The sequence below is a fragment of the Mesoplodon densirostris genome, chromosome 12 (assembly GCF_025265405.1).
Source record: "Mesoplodon densirostris isolate mMesDen1 chromosome 12, mMesDen1 primary haplotype, whole genome shotgun sequence".
NCBI lineage: Eukaryota > Metazoa > Chordata > Mammalia > Artiodactyla > Ziphiidae > Mesoplodon > Mesoplodon densirostris.
Genome location: NC_082672.1, coordinates 71,751,242 through 71,770,211, shown reverse-complemented (window position 1 = coordinate 71,770,211; position 18,970 = coordinate 71,751,242). Strand labels below are relative to the sequence as shown.

General features: G+C 36.8%; 1 protein-coding gene across 4 annotated transcripts in view; it reads right to left on the bottom strand.

Annotated features, from left to right (window-relative positions):
• Positions 1–18,970, bottom strand: part of CEP162 (centrosomal protein 162) — a 98,559-nt gene that overhangs the window by 59,388 nt on the left and 20,201 nt on the right. For 2 of the 4 annotated variants that reach the window (XM_060115159.1, XM_060115161.1), the window contains exons 7-11: positions 16,605–16,720; positions 14,962–14,992; positions 12,278–12,394; positions 3,641–3,832; positions 2,956–3,037 (exon numbers count right to left, since the gene is read on the bottom strand). In XM_060115159.1, the coding sequence (XP_059971142.1) occupies positions 2,956–3,037; positions 3,641–3,832; positions 12,278–12,394; positions 14,962–14,992; positions 16,605–16,720 (538 nt within the window). The remainder of the gene's footprint in view (positions 1–2,955; positions 3,038–3,640; positions 3,833–12,277; positions 12,395–14,961; positions 14,993–16,604; positions 16,721–18,970) is intronic. The other 2 variants (XM_060115162.1, XM_060115160.1) reach the window with 2 other exon arrangements.

Genomic DNA, 18,970 nt, shown 5'->3' with positions numbered 1-18,970 from the left:
TGAGGCATAAAAATATAAATATTAAAATGCATGATTTCATCACAATATAGGAAAATTTTTCAGTAAAACAAGAAAAATCACTAGGATTTTGAAATAAAATCATATATATATATATATATATATATATATATATATATATATATATATATATATGGTAGTTTCTCCTTAAGAGTAGAATAATGGCCTAATTAAGGAAAATTCCCATCTTCAAGGTAGGGGGTCTTTACAAGGTCTTTCACTGGATTTCAAAGTTGCATTACTGATGGCTGTATTTTCTTCATACTTTTCCTTTCTGAATGAGAAGGGTGAGGGTAATGAAGTATGTAACTTGTCTCTTTAATTCATTGATTAGTAGACAATGAGGAGCTATATTCAAATCTGATAAAGAGAACTGTGCTTCACCTGGAAATCCTGGCCTTTCAGATGGACAGAGTCCTGAATGGGACTTGAGCTGTTTGCTTTGGGGAGGGGCTGAGTAGGTCTTTGTATTCATAAGAGTAGAATGGATATTTGGCTATTAAAAGAGGAGATTCTTGTGGAGACTGGCTAGATGCCTACCAAACGAATTTAACTTTTTTTTCTGGGCACACAAGCAAACCATATTTCCCAGCCCTCTTGGACTCTGTTAGCTAGATGTGCTGGTTCTTACCGATAGAATGTGGACTGAAGTGATGTAACATTTCTGTGTTGAGGCAGTTAAAAGGAATTATGCTAAACCATCTTTTTTGTCTCCTTAGCGACTGTTTAGATGAGGCCATGAGAACCTTGAAACTGTGTGTTGATGACAGAAGCAGCCTGGGTCCCTAAATGACCATGTGGAGCAGTGGAGCCTCAACTCCACTGAGACACATGGAATTATGATGTGAGCAAGAAATACATTTTTGATGATGTTAAACTACTAAAATTTCAAGGATTTTTTTGTTATAGCGGCTAGAATTACTTATCTTAATTTACTAAAAAGTTTTTTGATATGTGTACTGAAGTTTATACTACTGACATTTCTGTAATTATTGTTATGCCTTTAATGTAAGTACACTTGGCTCTCAGCTTTTAAACACAATGTGAAAATCCGTATTTAGAACTCACATTACTAAAATGGTGCTACCTATGCCAACAAAGACACAGGATGTGTGAAAAATCTCTTCAGTAGCACCAGCACAGCCCCAAACAGCAATGGTAAGTAAGCATAACTGCGTTTTAAAAATATTAACTAGCACTGCAGACCAGTGGAAGAATACTAGACTTAGCATTCAAGTCGATGGGGTTTAGTGTAAGCTACGCTGCATCACTTTCTCTCAATTAGCACAAAGGGAGGAACAAGGCCAAGAAATCACTGCAAGTGGATTTACAGGATGAGGATGGGGTTCAAGGGAGGCTCAAAAACTTGTCTGTTGATAACACAAATGAACAAATGAATACATGCATGGATGACAGGCTTTTCACAGAAATATTTCATGGAGATCAAAGACCTGACAATCCAAGTGCATTCCTGGGTTATTGCCATATGATCTTGAACAATTTACTTAACCTCTTTAAGCTCAGTTTCTTATCTATGAAATGGGGATAATAATGGAAGAGACCTCATGGAGTTGCTTTAAGATTACATAAAATCCAGGGGCTTCCCTGGTGGCGCAGTGGTTGAGAATCTGCCTGCTAATGCAGGGGACACGGTTTCGAGCCCTGGTCTGGGAGGATCCCACATGCCGTAGAGCAACTAGGCCTGTGAGCCACAACTACTGAGCCTGCGCGTCTGGAGCCTGTGCTCCGCAACGAAAGGCCGCGATAGTGAGAGGCCCGCGCACTGCAATGAAGAGTGGCCCCCGCTTGCCACAACTAGAGAAAGCCCTCGCACAGAAACGAAGACCAAACACAGCAAAAATTAATTAATTAATTAATTTTAAAAATAAAATAAAATAATTGCCTTAAAAAAAATCTAATATGTAAAGAACCCTACACAGTACCTGGCCCATAGTGAGCATGTGATTAAAATGCTAGCTTTTATCATCATCATCGTCGTCGTCATCACTGGTTCCTGTGAGAGCTCCACCACTAAGTTGGTTTACCTCAGTTTCATCGATAAAGATGCCTGACCTACTTATTCTGAGGATCTCATGAGATAATGGGTGTGACACTCTAAGTGCTTCACGAATGCAAAGTGCAGCCTTACGACAAGGCTACTGTGATATGCTTCTCTGTGTTGGTGAATGACAGCCATGTCTCACAAGCTGTCATTAAAATGTACCAGAGCTGGAGCATTTTCATGAAGCCCATTTTTCTTGTGATCCAAGAACTCACCCTGTAAGACAACAGGTGGTCTGTGACTAAGTGTAAAACTAACTGGCTTATAAAGAAGTGAATGGGGGCTTCCCTGGTGGCGCAGTGGTTGAGAGTCCGCCTGCCGATGCAGGGGACACGGGTTCGTGCCCCGGTCTGGGAAGATCCCACATGCCGCGGAGCGGCTGGGTCCGTGCGCCATGGCCGCTGAGCCTGCGCATCTGGAGCCTGTGCTCCGCAACAGGAGAGGCCACAGCAGTGAGAAGCCCGCGTACCGCAAAAAATAAAGAAAGAAAGAAAGAAAGAAAGAAAGAAGTGAATGGATGACTCCGCACAGAATAAAATTCATGTTCCCTCTCAGCATTCAAATCAACTGTCCCTGAGCTATTTAGAGCTGAAGGGATTTTATTTTTCAGTGGAAAGCTTTAAGACTACCTACCTAATGGCAGCAACTTTTTAGTAGCATTTATTTTTTAATTTTACCATGAGAAGAATTTTGATATACTAATTGAGAAAGACTAATGTGAAAAAAAAGAACAGGAGTGACTCACAGGCAGACACATACCAGCTACACGTTAATCATTCATTAGGAATGGTTTTGTAGAACAAATGATTCTAAAAGTTACGAGTGACAAAACAATAAGCAAACAACCTGTTCAATCCATTCCAAAAAAGTCATACCTGAGAGGTTGTAAATCGAAATCACTGACCCCAAAGGAATCTATTCTGATGGGCTTCATTAGCTCCTCTACTGTGGGCAGATCTGAGAGGGGAGAAAAGTTAAAACAGCAACCAAAAATCTTATGTAAATTGCTTAACTTAGTGTCTAATACCACCAAAATCACATTTTCTCTGATTGACGTAGTTAACAGAACGGCACATACAATAATCCCAGCTTCCCCCTATAAGCTCGTTTCTACCAAGAAAATCTTCTTTGATATTTATATTTGAAATATATATTTACATATTTTATCTCTCTCTCTTTCTATATATATGTACACACATCAAATATATGTGTATGGGTGTATCCACAAACACACACACACATACACACGTTAATTATATATTTAGTTGATCCCAAAATACTGTTCTCTATTTAAAAAATAACTTTAGTATATGTTCATGGAAAAGTGTAAAAAATGTGAAAGTACACAACTGATTTCTTAATTCGGTCAAGGCATATTAGAGGAGGAACTGAAATTTCATCCTATGTTCAGCTCTAACTTTATAGCTAAACCAGTGATTCCCAGATTTAAACAAACCCTTTAAATTCAGATACTGAGAAACAATCACTAGAGCAAATTGCATTTAAATTATACCACACTGGAAACTGTCCAGAGAGGGTCTCAAACAAAGAAACTTTTACCAGATTCTGTAGCAGAGATGTTTTTAGAGGACTCTTCATTTTCTTGAGGATGATCTTTTGCTGAGTTCTTGGTATTTTCCACTGCATTACGCTCAGGTCTTTGTTCATCTGCATCTCCCAAAGAATGTGCAATATGACAATAAGCCTGATGTAGAGCTTCAATGTCACTATTGCTCTGTCCATAAGAAACACCTGTTGAATTAAATGTAATCTCTAGTATATTCACACAAATACCTAAGAAATATGGAACACTAACATTGTCCCTTAATCTATTAGGAATGGTGAACAAGCATATAGGACAATACTGACATGATCAAAATAGAGTGAAATACAAACCTGGGTCATGCATGGCCACAGCCTACCAGCATGAATCACAGCAGGCTCAGGAACTCTTGTAGCGGGCTGAGATGTGTCCTGACGCGCTAACTGTAAAATCTGACTCTACTAGTTATTGTCTCTTCCTATTACCCTTAATTGACCTCTCTGCATTGGATAAAACTATTCCTAAATTTCTCAAATTGACACAATTTTTCAAGGATTCTGTCTCTCCTCTCTCTCCCTCTGCCTCATGGGGCCTCCAAGTGTCTTGTACTCTGCATTTCTTCAACTGAAATTCAATCCTCTAACTTTGCAAACCAATATGTTCCAACAGCTTGCTAAAGCTGCTGTAACAGAAAGTGATTTCCTAGTAGCCAAACCCAGCCTTTAATTTTCTTCAACTTTAAAAAATTTTCTTCACCCTGTGAGACGTGTGATCCTGCCATTTTCCTGTGGACTATTTCCTCTGCATAGCGCCTTCTTGTTCTTCCCACTGCTCTGATGGCTGCTTTTCCGTCTTGTATGGTAAATGGTTCATCTCAGGGTTCCTCCATTTCTTTTTAAAACCTCTCGTTTTTTCTGGGGCGGGGGTGGTAGTGGAGTGTATAACTTCATCAAGACCCTTCACTTAATAACTGCCCATGTGCACGTGACTCCCAAATCTATGTCTTTTGTCTTTATCTCTTTTCTGAATACTAAACTTCCTAACAGACAAGGAGACTGTTCTATAAGCAAATCATATCTAATACATCCTCGAGTGAATTAATTATATTCCCCAACAAAATCTGTTCTGCTACTAGTACCTGCTATTTTGGCTATGGTATGATCAGTCACCCAGTCATCCAAAATAGGAGACGTGATGTCACTGTTCACTCTTCCTTCCCTATTAACCTCTTCCTCTTCCCACCAACTGATTAATAAACTCTAGAGGAAATAATTCAAAGGATCTAATGACAACAATGATCGAAGACTTTTATGAGTATTTTCTTACTAATTTTGTACTCTTTACTACTAACAGTGGAATTTTCAAAATTAGAGAAAAGAAAAAAGTGCTACAGAAGAGTGGAAAAAACAAAAAGAGAGAAATACGGTGACCAGTCTCCTTTTCTCTTGATACCCATGAACTAATCAATTAATGCCTAAAAATATTTACAAGAGCATATACAGCCTCCTCTTCCTCTATATAATGTGTAAGTTGCACAGTATAAAATTCTGAGGGACTATTTTCAACTCTAAACATAAGAGGGAGCCAAGTGCCACATATGATTGTGTAAGAACGCCTCACAATGGGATATCTTTCTATCCACTGCTTCAGGTCACCACTGCTATTTGGAGTATGCCCAATAAAGGAATAGATTTTATTAAATACATTAAAAACAAAAAAGTGGAGGATACCGTGAGATCAGAATCACTAACAGTTTTAGCGGCAGGGATATTCAGCAGGACTTGAGGAAAAAGACCTTGCCTGCTAAGCTAAGCCTAATGGCCCCCAACCCCCGGGCCATGCCGTGCATGGCCTGTTAGAAACCGGGCTGCACAGCAGGAGGTGAGTGGCAGGCGGGCGAGTGAAGTTTCATCTGTATTTACAGCCGCTCCCCATCACTGGCATTACCGCCTGAGCTCCGCCTCCTGTCAGATCAGAGGCGACATTAGCTGTCCACTACCGGACAGCAAGCAAAATGAGATTACAGAGTAGGCTGGACGTAAGCAACACACTTAGAGTGTCACTGTCTCCCATCGCCCCCACATGGGACCATCTAGTTGCAGGAAAACAAGGTCAGGGCTCCCACTGATTCTGCATTATGGTGAGTTGTATAATTATTTCATTATATACTATAATGTAATAATAATAGAAATAAAGTGCACAACAAATGTAATGTGTTTGAATCATCCCAAAACCATACTCCCCCACCCCCCACCCCACATCTATGGAAAAGCTACCTTCCATGAAACTGGTCCCTGGTGCCAAAAAGGTTGGGGACCGCTGCCCTAAACCACCTGTCAGATTCAGAGTAGCATGACTGAGGGAGAGAATGAATTTTTATGAAGAAAGGGAAAAGGCACAAGGTGTTTTGTCTCCTCTACAGAAATACCAGGATGGTTAAGTATCTTCAGAGTATGTATAAAAGAAATGATCCGGGCTTCCCTGGTGGCGCAGTGGTTGAGAGTCCGCCTGCCGATGCAGGGGACACGGGTTCGTGCCCCGGTCCGGGAAGATCCCACATGCCGCAGAGCGGCTGGGCCTGTGAGCCATGGCCGCTGAGCCTGCGCGTCCGGAGCCTGTGCTCCGCAACGGAAGAGGCCACGGCAGTGAGAGGCCCACGTACCACAAAAAAAAAAAAAAAAGAAAAGAAATTATCCCAGTGGCAAATAGCACAGCGGCAGTGAATGCTCATACCTAATTTAACACGTGTGAGGTGTCAGAAAGAAGAGGCTCTGGCTTAAAGCAACAGCTGAGCAAACATGCAGAAAAGCAATGACCTAAAAGTTAGAAATTAGAAATGCAAGATCGAGTGGTATTATGGGCTGCTCAGAAAACAGAGCAAGGGAAAGGTACTTTTCTCCTAATCTGAGTCATTAACCCAACTGATGTTAAAAATAATTCCAGGGTCATATATGTTAACTTTTTTCATGCATTTTATAGAGAAAAGGGCTGACTTCTCTGCATGTATTTTATATATCACCACAAGTCAAAAACGTCCTGTTTTTTTCCACTTTAGGAGGTTGAGAAGGGTCAAATCCTACTGGGCAGAGGCAGGGGTCCCGTTGTGGAGCAACACTGTCCTCCTGTGACTGCTCTGGTCATGCAGCCACAGCACAAAATGGTACCTGCCCTTGAGACAAATGACAACAAGCAAAAGGCTAGATCTGGCCCTCATTTTACAGTTACCAACCATTTTAAGACAATAAAGCACAAGTTTCATGAATAGTATTATCAAAAATGATAATCTTTGACAACATATTACCTAAACGGAGCCTGCTTAATCCTGGAAGACACCTGGTAAACAAAAAACAAGCCACTGATCTTTTCAGTTTTTAAACCAAGTTCAGGTGCTGATTTGAAAATTTTCAAGTGTATTTTTTGAAATACTAGGTAAATTCAATACCTCACAGCCAAAAGGTATTTATACTCTATGCCTTCAGGTTCTTTATTATAATTTGTACTCTTAACAGAGTATCGATATAAATAATAATGATGAGAAGCACACAGTTGCCACTGCTTGTTGAATCTTAACAATATACTAGGCACTATATATTAACTCAGTTGATCATCACAAGAGCTCATTTTAAAGAAGAGGAAACAGGCTTAGAGGCATTAATTGTCCAGTGTCATGCAGCTGGTAACTGGCAAGGCTGGGAATATGAATCCAAGGCCACAAGACAATAAGATTATACTTACACTCTTCTAGTAATTGACTTACCAAATTATTTCAGAGTCAAGAACATTTAAGAAATAAGACCAAGAAAATTTAGCTTTATATAACTGGCCTGGATCATCTTAATAGAATTTTTGCTTCCAGCAATACATTTTTTATTTCTGAGTTTTTCTTATAATCTACAGCAGCGGTTTTCATACTGAGTTTTACAAAACAGTTTTCAGAGAAAATCATGGGTTCCACAGACGTTTGACCGAAATTTCATTTTAAAACACTAAAACTGTAATAAAAATTAATCTGCACACTCAAATGTGCCATTTATGTAACTGTAATATTTTGAAGAGCATCAGAGTGATAATTCTTGCCTCTGGCTTTGTTTTCATGTGTATCTTAGAATAAAGCTTCTCTGGCCATCCTGTACATAAAAGAACCCTCTACTATGCATCACTGATTAGAAAAGCTGTAGCTCTACACTGGTCTTTTAAAAGAATCCATAACTGCTTACTGAAAGAAGTGCAAGTGGATTGACCATCACAGCACATATGTGACAAGTACTTAAATAAAAACAGCAGTAAGAATGAGGAACATGTGCTCAGCACATGCTTTCAGCATGGCGGAATATTCACTTGGGTAGTAACAAGTAAATGAGCAACATGTCTTGATGGAAAAATTCTGTTGTAATTTTTTTTACGTTTTAAAATGGAAGTGGATGAAACAAGATAGTGGTGATTCTTGGAACGGCACTGACTAGAAATAAAAGATCTGAGTGGACTTTGTGGTTTTGATCATGTTTGGTTTTCTCATCTGGTTGCTGGTTACATGGATGTGTTCAGTATTTGAAAATTCATCAAGCTATGATGATAGGTGAATTATTCTACAAGTATATTATACTTCCATAGAAAAGTAGAACAAAAATAAGAAATAAAATAAAAATAAAATGCAAGCAGATGTTCAGAGTTGGCTAGTGATTTATCATTTCTATTGTTTTTTTTTTCCAAGTGTCTGGGTTGGTTTAGTTGACCATACTGGTCAACTAAGACTTGCAAAAAAGCAAGTTGAAAAGTTCCCATTTGCACTTGTTTATCTGGTAAACCAAGAAAATGTTCATATTATACAACAAAAACAAAATATACAAACATATTGAAGTCTGATGATATAAGAATGTAACAAATATCTAGAACTTTTAATTTTAAGAATTTCAAAAGACCATTACTACTCTCACTAACTTTATAAGTAAATGCCACATATGTAAACATTTATATTTATACTGATAAAATACATTTTTTATCTATATAGAGGTACTACCTAAGATACCATTTGGAGGTAAGAGTTCCACTGCTTTAAAAAAAGTTTGAAAAGGCACAATCTTCAAGGTCTTTATAACCTTTAGTCAAGTCTAGATGGTCCTAGACATTTCAGAATTTTAGGATGTGATCTAGCTTTTGCCTACACAGAGAGAACTATGGAAAAGCACAAGACCAAAGTCTCAATTCTCTGATGCACGGTAAATTTAATGGAATACTCTGGGGCGGGGGGCAGAAAATGAGTCAATATTCATCTACAGTACTATACTTTGTAATAACAGCATTCATTCATTTATTAACAAGTATATATCTTAAAACACACTTTACTCAGCCTACTAGCATTATGTGTCACAATTAGCAAGTTCAGATTATTTAAGTTGTTAAATATAGTAGAAAATATGAGATTGAAAATTTTATTTTTGATACAGTCCACTAACACTGAATCAAGAACAAATAGGTAATTTAATCAGACCAATCAATAGAATTGAAATAAAATTTGTAATAAAAAAAAACTCCTGGGGTTCCCTGGTGGTGCAGTGGTTGAGAGTCCACCTGCTGATGCAGGGGACACGGGTTTGTGCCCCGGTCCGGGGAGATCCCACATGCCGTGGAGCGGCTGGGCCCGTGAGCCATGGCTGCTGAGCCTGCGCGTCCGGAGCCTGTGCTCCGCAACGGGAGAGGTCACAATGGTGAGGCCCGCGTACCGCAAAACAAAACAAAACAAAACAAACAAACAAAAAACTCCCTGCAAACAAAAGTCCAGGACTGGATGCCTTCACTATGGAATTCTACCAAACATACATAAAAGAACTTATACTGATCCTTCTCAAGATCTTCTAAAAGACTATAGAGGAGGAAACACTCCCATAGTTATTCTATGATGCCACCATCACTGATTCCAAAACCAGACAAAGACACTACCACAAAAGAAAATTAGAGGCCAGTATCTTTGATGAATATAGATGTGAAAATCCTCAACAAAATATTAGCAAACCGAATCCAACAATACATAAAAAGGATCAGACACCATGATCAAGTTGGATTCACCCCAGGGTCACAAGGATGATTCAACATATGCAAATCAAGCAATGTGATACACCACATCAACAAAAGAAAAGACAAATGATATGACCATCTCAACTTCTGCAGAAAAAGCATTTGATAAAACTCAACATCCATTCAGGATAAAAACTCTCACCAAAGTGGGTACAGAGGCAACATATCTCAACATAATAAAAGCTATTTATGACAAACCCACAGCCAACATAATACTCAACAGTGAAAAGCTGAAAGCCTTCCCACTGAAATCTGAACAAGATAAGGATGCTCACTCTCACCTCTTCTATTCAACATAGTTTTGGAAGTCCTAGCCACATCAATCAGACAAGAAAAAGAAACAAAAGGGATCCAAATTGGAAGGAAAGAGGTAAAACTGTCATTACAGGCAGATGACATGATACTCTATATAGAAAACCCTGAAGACTCCACACCGAAACTATTAGAATTAATAAATGAATTCAGCAAGGTAGCAGGATACAAGATTAGTATACAGAAATCGGTTGCATTTCTTTACACTAACAATGAAATATCAGAAAGAGAAAATGAAAAAACAATGTTTTAAAAATGTATTAAAAAAATACCTAGGAATAAATCTTACCAAGGAGGTGAAAGACTTATATGCTGAGAACTATAAAACATTGATGAAGGAAATTAAAGATGATTCAAAGAAATGGAAAGCTATCTCATGTTCTTGGACTGGAAGAAATAATATTGTTAAAATGGCCATACTAGTAACTGAAAGCAATTTACACATTTAATGTGATCCCTATCAAATTACCCACGACATTTTCACAGAACTAGAACAAATAACCCTAAAATTTATATGGAAACACAACAGGCTCAGAGTTGCCAAAGCAAATCTGATGGAAAAAAACAAAATTGAAGGCATACCTTCCAGACTTCAGACAATACTACAAAACTACAGTAATCAAAACAACATGGTATTGGCATAAAAACAGACATATGGATCAGTGGAACAGAACAGAGCCCAGAAATAAATCCACACACCTATGTTCAATTAATCTTCAATAAAGGAGGCAAGACTATACAATGGAGAAAATAACAGTCTCTTCAGCAAGTGGTATTGGGAAAGCTGGACAGCCTCATGTAAATCAATGAAGTTAGAACACACCCTCACACCATACACAAAAATAAACTCAAAATGGCTTAAAGACTTATAAGACATGACACCTTAAAACTCCTAGAAGAGAACATATGCAAAACATTCTCTGATATAAATCATAGCAATGTTTTGTTAGGTCAGGCTCTCAAGGCAAAAGAAATAAAAGCAAAAATAAGCAAATGGGACCAAATCAAACTTATAAGCTTTTGTACACAAAGGAAACCATAAACAAAACTAAAAGCAACCCACAGAATGGGAGAAAATATCTGCAAATCATGCAACTGACAAGGGCTTAATTTCCAAAATATACAAACAGCTCATACAGCTCAATATCAAAAAAACAAACAACACAATCAAAAATGGGCAGAAGACCTAAACAGACATTTCTCCAAAGAAGCCATACAGATGGCCAAAAGGCACATGAAAAGATGCACAATATCACTAATTATTAGAGAAAGGCAAGTCAAAACTAAAATGAGGCCATCATCAAAAAGCCTACAAATAATAAGTGCTGGAGAGGGTGTGGAGAAAAGGGAACCCTCCTACACTGGTGGTGGGAATGTAGGCTGGTCCAGCCACTATGGAGAACAGCAGAGAGGTTGCTTAAAAAACTAAAAATAGAGTTACCATATGATCCAGCAATCCCATTCCTGGGCATATATCTGGAAAAGATGAAAACTCTAACTCAAAAAGACACATGCACCCCAATGTTCATAGCAACACTACTTACAATAGTCAAAACATGGAAGCAAGTGTGCATCAACAGATGAATGGATAAAGAAGATGTATACACACACACACACACACACACACACACACACACAATGGAATACTACTCAGCCACAAAAAAGAATAAACTAACATCATTTGCAGCAGTATAGATGAAATTAGATTATCATACTAAGTGAATTAAGTCACAAAGAGAAGACAAATACCATATAATACCACTTATATGCAGAATCTAAAAAACTGATACAAATGAACTTATTAACAAAACAGAAACAGACTCACAGACATAGAAAACAAACTTTTGGTTACCAAACGGGAAAGGGGGGAGAGGGATAAATTAGGAGTTTGGGATTAACAGATACACACTACTGTATGTAAAACAGACAAACAACAAGGACCTTCTGTATAGCACAGGGAACTATATTCAGTATCTTGTAATAACCTATAATGGAAACGAATCTGAAAAAGTTATATATACGCATACGTGTGTATGTGTATATATACACATACACACACACACACATAATTGAATCACTGATGTATTCGGTGAATATAGCAGTGATACAACACAACATTGTAAATCAACTATACTTCAATAAAAAATGTAAAATTTTATTGCTATAACTATGACATATATTATTATATATCACATACATTTCCCTAGAAATGAAGTCAATTAGTCATAGAATATTACATATTTAGAGAACAGCTACTTTGTCCCTCTTACCTGTTCCTGTCATTTCATTATCAGTCATATCTGGCAGTGCTTCTGGCTTAGTTGTTGCTGTCTCCTGGTCATCAAGGTTAACCTCTGCAACAGAGTCTAATGAATCAAGCAGCACTACTGGAATAACATAAAAGAAAAAAATATTAGGAATATAGAGAAGCTTGTATGGTTCCATTAACAAAATATTTAAATCATATGCAATCTGTATAAAAACAAAGATAAATGTTTACCTATAAAGAATACATAATCATAGATCTAAAACAAGCATGATTTTATTCTTACATACAACAAAGTAGGCTTACATCAACACATATCTATGCTTATATACAAGTCTAATTTATGTTTATATGTAAAAAGCAAAAGGCCTGCAAAAAATAACAAAAAAATTTTTTTCCTCCAATTTTATTGACATATAATTGCCAATTAAAAATTGTATATATTTGAGATCTATGACTCGTTGATTTGATAAACATATACATTGTGAAATAATCACCAAAATCAAGATAATTAACATATCCATTTATCCTTTTTTGTGTATGTGGTGAGAACACCTAAGATCTCCCCTCTCAGCAAGTTTCAAGTAGTATACAACATTAACTATAGTCACATTGTTGTGCATTAGACCTCGCACATTGTTGTGCATTATTTATCTTGCATAACTGAAACTTTGTACCCCTTAACCAACATCTTCCTATATCCCCCAACCCCAGACTCTGGTAACCAACATTCTACTCTGTTTCTAGGAGATTGACATTTTTAGATTCCACGTATGTGAGAATATGCAGTATGTCGCTCTTCATGTGGCTTATTTCACTTAATGTAAATGTCCTCCACATTCATCCATGTTGTTGCAAATGGCAGTATCTCCTTTTTTTAAAGCAAAATATTATGCATGTAAATACATATACATATTACATACACGTGTAACATTATATATACTACATCTTCTTTATTCATTTGTCTGTTGATGGACGTTTAGGTTGTATCCATACCTTGGCTACTGTGAATAATGCTGCAATAAACATGGGAGTACAGGTATCTCTTCCAGATATATATCTAGAAGTAAGATTCTGAATAATAAGGTAGTTCCACTTTTAATTTTTTTCAGGAACTTCTATACTGTTTTCCATAAAGGCTGTGCCAATTTACATCCCTACCAATAGTGCACTAGAGTTCCCTTTTCTCCACATCCTCGCCAAAACTTATTTTTTCCTCTTTCTGATAACAGTCATTCTAACAGGTGTGAGGTGATATCTCATTGTGGTTTTGATCTGCATTTCCCCGATAATTAGTGAACTTCAGTATCTTTTCATACACCTGTTTGCCCATTTATATACCTTCTTTTGAGAAATGTCTATCTGGGTCCTCTGCTCACTTTTAATTTTTTGTTGTTGTTGTTACTGAGTTGCATGAGTTTTTTGCATATTTTGGATATTAACCCTTTACCAGATTCATGGTTTACAAATATTCTGTCCCACTTTATAGGTTGCCTTTTCACTGTTATTCCCTTGCTATGCAGAAGCTTTTTTTAGTTTAATGTAATACCATTTATCTATTTTTGCTTTTGTTGTCTGTGCTTTTGGGGTCATATCCAAAAAATTACTGCCTAGTGCAACATCAAGAAGGTTTTTTCCTGTTTTCTTCTCATAGTTTTGCAGTTTCTGGTCTTATATTTAAGTCTTTGATCCATTTTGAGTTGATTTTTGTATGTGGTGTGAGATAAGGATCCAATTTCATTCTTCTGTACATGGATGCCTAGTTTTCTGAACACAATGTATTGAAGAGACTATCTTTCCTCATTGTAAATTCTTGGCACCCTTGTTGAAGATCAGGAGACACAGATGCATGGATTTATTTCTGGGCTATTCTGTTTCATTGTTTTTGTTTTTATATGTCTGTTTTTATGCCAGTACCATACAGCTTTGGTTACTATAGCTTTGTAATATATTCTTAAATCAAGGAGTGTGATGCCTCCATGCTTTGCTCTTTCTCAAGTTTGCTTTGGCTATGTGAGGTCTTTTGTGGTTCCATACAAATTTTAGGATTGTTTTTTCTATTTCTGTGAAAAATATCATTGGAATTTGATAGGGATTTCACTGAATCTGTAGGTCACTTTGGGTAGTATGAACGTTTCAACAGTATTAATTCTTCCAATCCATGAGCGCAGAATATCTTTCCACTTTTCTGTATGTTCTTCAACTTCTTTCCTCAATGTTTTATAGTTTTAAGCATAATTTACCTCGTTAATAAAATTTATACCTAAGTATTATATTCTTTTTGATGTCACTGTAAATAGAATTGCTTTTTTGTAGTTTTCCTGAGGAATATTTGTCTGGTTTTGGTATCAAGGTGATGCTGGCCTTACAGAATGAGTCTGGAAAAATTCCCTCTTCCTGTATTTTTTGGAAGAGTTTAACAAGGACTGATATCAATACATCTTTGAATGTTTGGTATAATTTATCCATAAAGCCATGCTGGGCTTTTAAAAAATAAGTATTCTTAAATACAACAGGAAGAATTTAAGGTAGGCATAAGGAACGTATTATTGAGAAAAATCCGTAAAGTTTAATTCATCAGAAAATATTTAGAAACAAAAATAGTAATTTATTCAGAATTATTTAGATATAATTCTGAACAGACCAATTTTTTGCCAATGAAAATTTATGAAGATACATAATATTTACCATTAGCCAGCATGCCAGTTTTCTCTTCTTCCTAAATTAAAAAAAGAAAATAGTTACATGATCTGAAACTGAAGTTACACAAAATGACTGCAATGCAAAAGAATAACAAAATTTGAAAGCCAGTGCTTTACTCCATTATGAAAAGATCAAGAAATGTGCTTTCTAGATTTCTTTCATCACACTCATTCACCGACAATTCTATAAGACTAGAGAATGTAGCTGTGAGAGAACTTCTAGAAGTCTCTTCAGAACCTTGGTGATCACCAGCAATTAATTCAGGCCTTTATAAGCCTTGTTTAAAGTATCTCAAAGCCACCTGTTCATCCACCTTGCTCAGAAATTCTCCTATTTTTCGAACTCAAAGATAACATGGCTAGTTCACGTAAGATTCCTGCTATTATAATATCACCATTTTCCCTATTGATCAAAATTAATGATCAAATATAAGTTGCACTCATCATTTCATCTACATTTTGAGACAAAATCTTCAAAAAAGGCAGGCCATCAAATGGCAAGATAGTTGAAATTTGTCAAAATTATAGGTTCCCTTACAGTAAGTTTTCTAATTGTGTCACCTATATTCTCCACATGGATAGGCAGCGTATAGGATCCACCCATAAGAGCAGAGCTTTCATTCCTTCCTATTCTGACCCTTACTCAGACGGCTCTCTACTAGGCTTCCACATTTAGGTGGACACATTTTTATAAAGGCTGTACTTTCTTAATATACCAAACTATTGTGCCCTCTACTGACCTATTTATTTTTCCAGTAGAAATTACTGTAACACAAAGTATTGTAATTGCCATATTCCAAGTATGAACCCCATTAACTTTCTAAGCATAACCTTCATGTATTTCTAAGGTCATATCCTTTTCTCCCACAAACTGAGTGACATAATGATACCAAGGACAAAGTACTAGGTAAATTAAAAAATAAGAGTATTTCTTAATACCCAGAAAGTGATCCCTCCTTTTATTTAGAGTCTATGGTTTCATATATGTTCAAAACATCTAGTCCTAACACACAGTTGCAAAAGAGACTGTATCCAGATCAAAACCAATATAACAAATAGTAATTGTCCTACTGGTTACTATTAGGTAGCTTCAAGGATAAGTTCTGTCTGGCAGGCAATATGGAGTAGTACCCTTAGCCAGTCTTGGTAGCCAATTCTTGGTAAGAACTGAGAAACAAGAGAATTAGAGTACAACAACACTTAATGTGAATGGAATAATTTAGTTTACAATCTTAGCCCAGTAAGTTTCAGACAGTAATGTCACTATTAGTATAAATACTGAGGCAGCTATGTATTGCACTTCACAAGGACAAGACCTACCAAAGAAAAGCATAGTTTAATATACCTGTTTAAAAATTAGATTTGAGATTTTAATGAAGTTTTCAATTTCTAAAGCTTAAGGAAACTTGCCAAAAGAAATCTTTCAGAAAATCAACAACTGCCATGTATTTCATTAAGATTTAAATTGACACCTAAGTTAAGAAAACGTCTGAGTATTAAGAGACCTATAACTTTACAACAATGAGCTAGACTATAAAGAACTCTGTATTTTGAGCTCTTTATACAGCAACAGTCAGCTAAGGTGATGAAAGAAGTTTCCAAACTGTCAAACATATAATTGATACATACCTGTTTAGGTACATTTATTTTTTCTGATTTGGAGTTTTCTTTGGAATTAGTCTCTTCTTTAGGAGTCAAAGGTGCATCAACATCCTCCTCATCTTCAAAATCATCACTATAATTTTCTGAAGAAAATAGTTTTAAAAATACAAGGATCATACTGTCAAAAAAGTCAAATTCCATGAAAATATTACTGATTTCCAAAAGAAGTCTACATAAGAATAATTTATTTAAGTGTCAACATAAATATACCTTGAAGAACATACTTTTTTGGGCAAAGATTTAAAGAGAATTCAATTCATAAGACTTGGGTTTTATTTTTGTACTTTCAAACAGTTATCAGTTTTACATTTTTAACATTTTGTATAATTAACCAACTGAAAATTTCTAGAGCTGTTCAAGAAATTTTATATCTTTAAAACAAACTTCAATTACTTGATTTTTTTTTTTTTTTTTTTTTTTTTGTGGTATGCGGGCCTCTCACTGTTGTGGCCTCCCCCGTTGCGGAGCACAGGCTCCGGATGCGCAGGCTCCGGATGCGCAGGCCCAGCGGCCATGGCTCACGGGCCCGGCCGCTCCGCGGCATATGGGATCCTCCCAGACCGGGGCACGAACCCGTATCCCCTGCATCGGCAGGCGGACTCTCAACCACTGCGCCACCAGGGAGGCCCTACTTGATTTTTTAAAGACAAAAATCTCAAAATTGCTTACTTATAAAAGGGAGCACTTTTGTGAAATCTTGACACTCTTAAACAAAAGGTTGGATTTTGCTTATTTTTTTATGTTGATTTTTTTTGTTTTTATAGGTATCTCTTCTGTAACCCTTAAGCAGTACTTATGAAAGGTCTATCTCTGACTCCTCCCTCAGGTAAATACTAGCCTTATAACCTCCACTGTTTCTTAATCCTGGGCCATATCTCAATGGCTTTGTAGCAGAAGGGAAAGTTGTGTCCATGTTAATATGATGCCATCAGGCTACTTATGGCAAAGGTGGTCAGGGACTATCTGGCCAGGATCTCTTCATCAATTTTTAATTCATTGTTTACAGCCCTTAAATCAAAGGACTGACTGAGATTTGTGGGCTATAGAACAGGAATGGTCTTTTCAGAGTGGAACCGATCATTCATAATCTTATTTGTATTTCAAAAGTCAGATCACATTCAGAGACAGGATGGCTTGATGGGAGAAAGACTGCACAAGGTACAAGAGAGTCTGCTTCTGGAATGGCCGTCCTTCAGTCTTCTCTTAGAAGAGAGGGGACAACTTGAATGTGATTAACAATGGAAGTCTGAAAATAATTAAGTTAAACAAAGATGCTTTCAGTGAGATCTACTTACAGAAACCTCTCCATGTTAGTTCATAAGGAATACAATCATGGAACAGCACGGGTATTGTGACTTAGGTAGATAATCTAGGTGAGCTGGTTAACTACATCAATATCTACATTCTGAGGATGAGAAGCACACCCTTCCTTCTCTTCTATATGAGAAAGAACACTGCCTGGGATTTTCTAAATATCAGTAGACATAATTCAATTCACAAAACAGTTACTGAGAAATTACCTTGTATTAGACAAATTCTAGATTCTAGGACCAATATCAGATGATTAAGATCCTAATATTCTAGTGGGAATTACTGAATTTTAAGTACCTCAGTGATTTAGTCTTTCTTAAGTAAAGATGATAAACAAGGAGAGAGGAGATAAGGGAGGGTATGACAATGAACTCAGACAACTACTTGGGATTTGGGAACTATCTGAAATCAATGGAGGGGGATGCAGCGTTTGTGTCACTGCAAAGAAGCAGTATAAGAAACAGTTCGGATAGTGTGGCATAGTGCTTAGAGCGTGACCAGGAGTCAGAAGACTTGGATTCAATTCCTGGTTCTACTGTTTTCAACTGTAGAACCAAAAGCAGGTCACAAACCCTCTTTGCCTCATTTTTCCCATCTGTAAAGTAGGGATGATAATAGTATTTATTTCAGAGGGCTGCTGAGGAGATTAAGAGTTAAAGTGTTATATAATATGTACTATATATTAGTGTTAGCCATTATGTTTAGCAGTAGTAATTATCTTTGTTAGTATTATAGTTTGTGTTGCACTTATTCTGAATTGAAAGTTAATAAAGCCAAATATTATTTCTAATTAAGGAAAGTGCTAATCTAATGTGCATTTTTCAAAACTACATTTTGTTAGTTGCACTTACTAACTGAATAGTCTGTAGGCAAATACTATTGTCCAACATATAAAAGACCAACCTCCTCCGCAGGAATCTGTCATGATTAAACTAGGTTTGAAGCAAGAAGGAAATGCCACTGGTAGTCACAGAGAGAAATGAGACAGACAGGACGAGAAATAACAGGAAGGAAAACAGCGT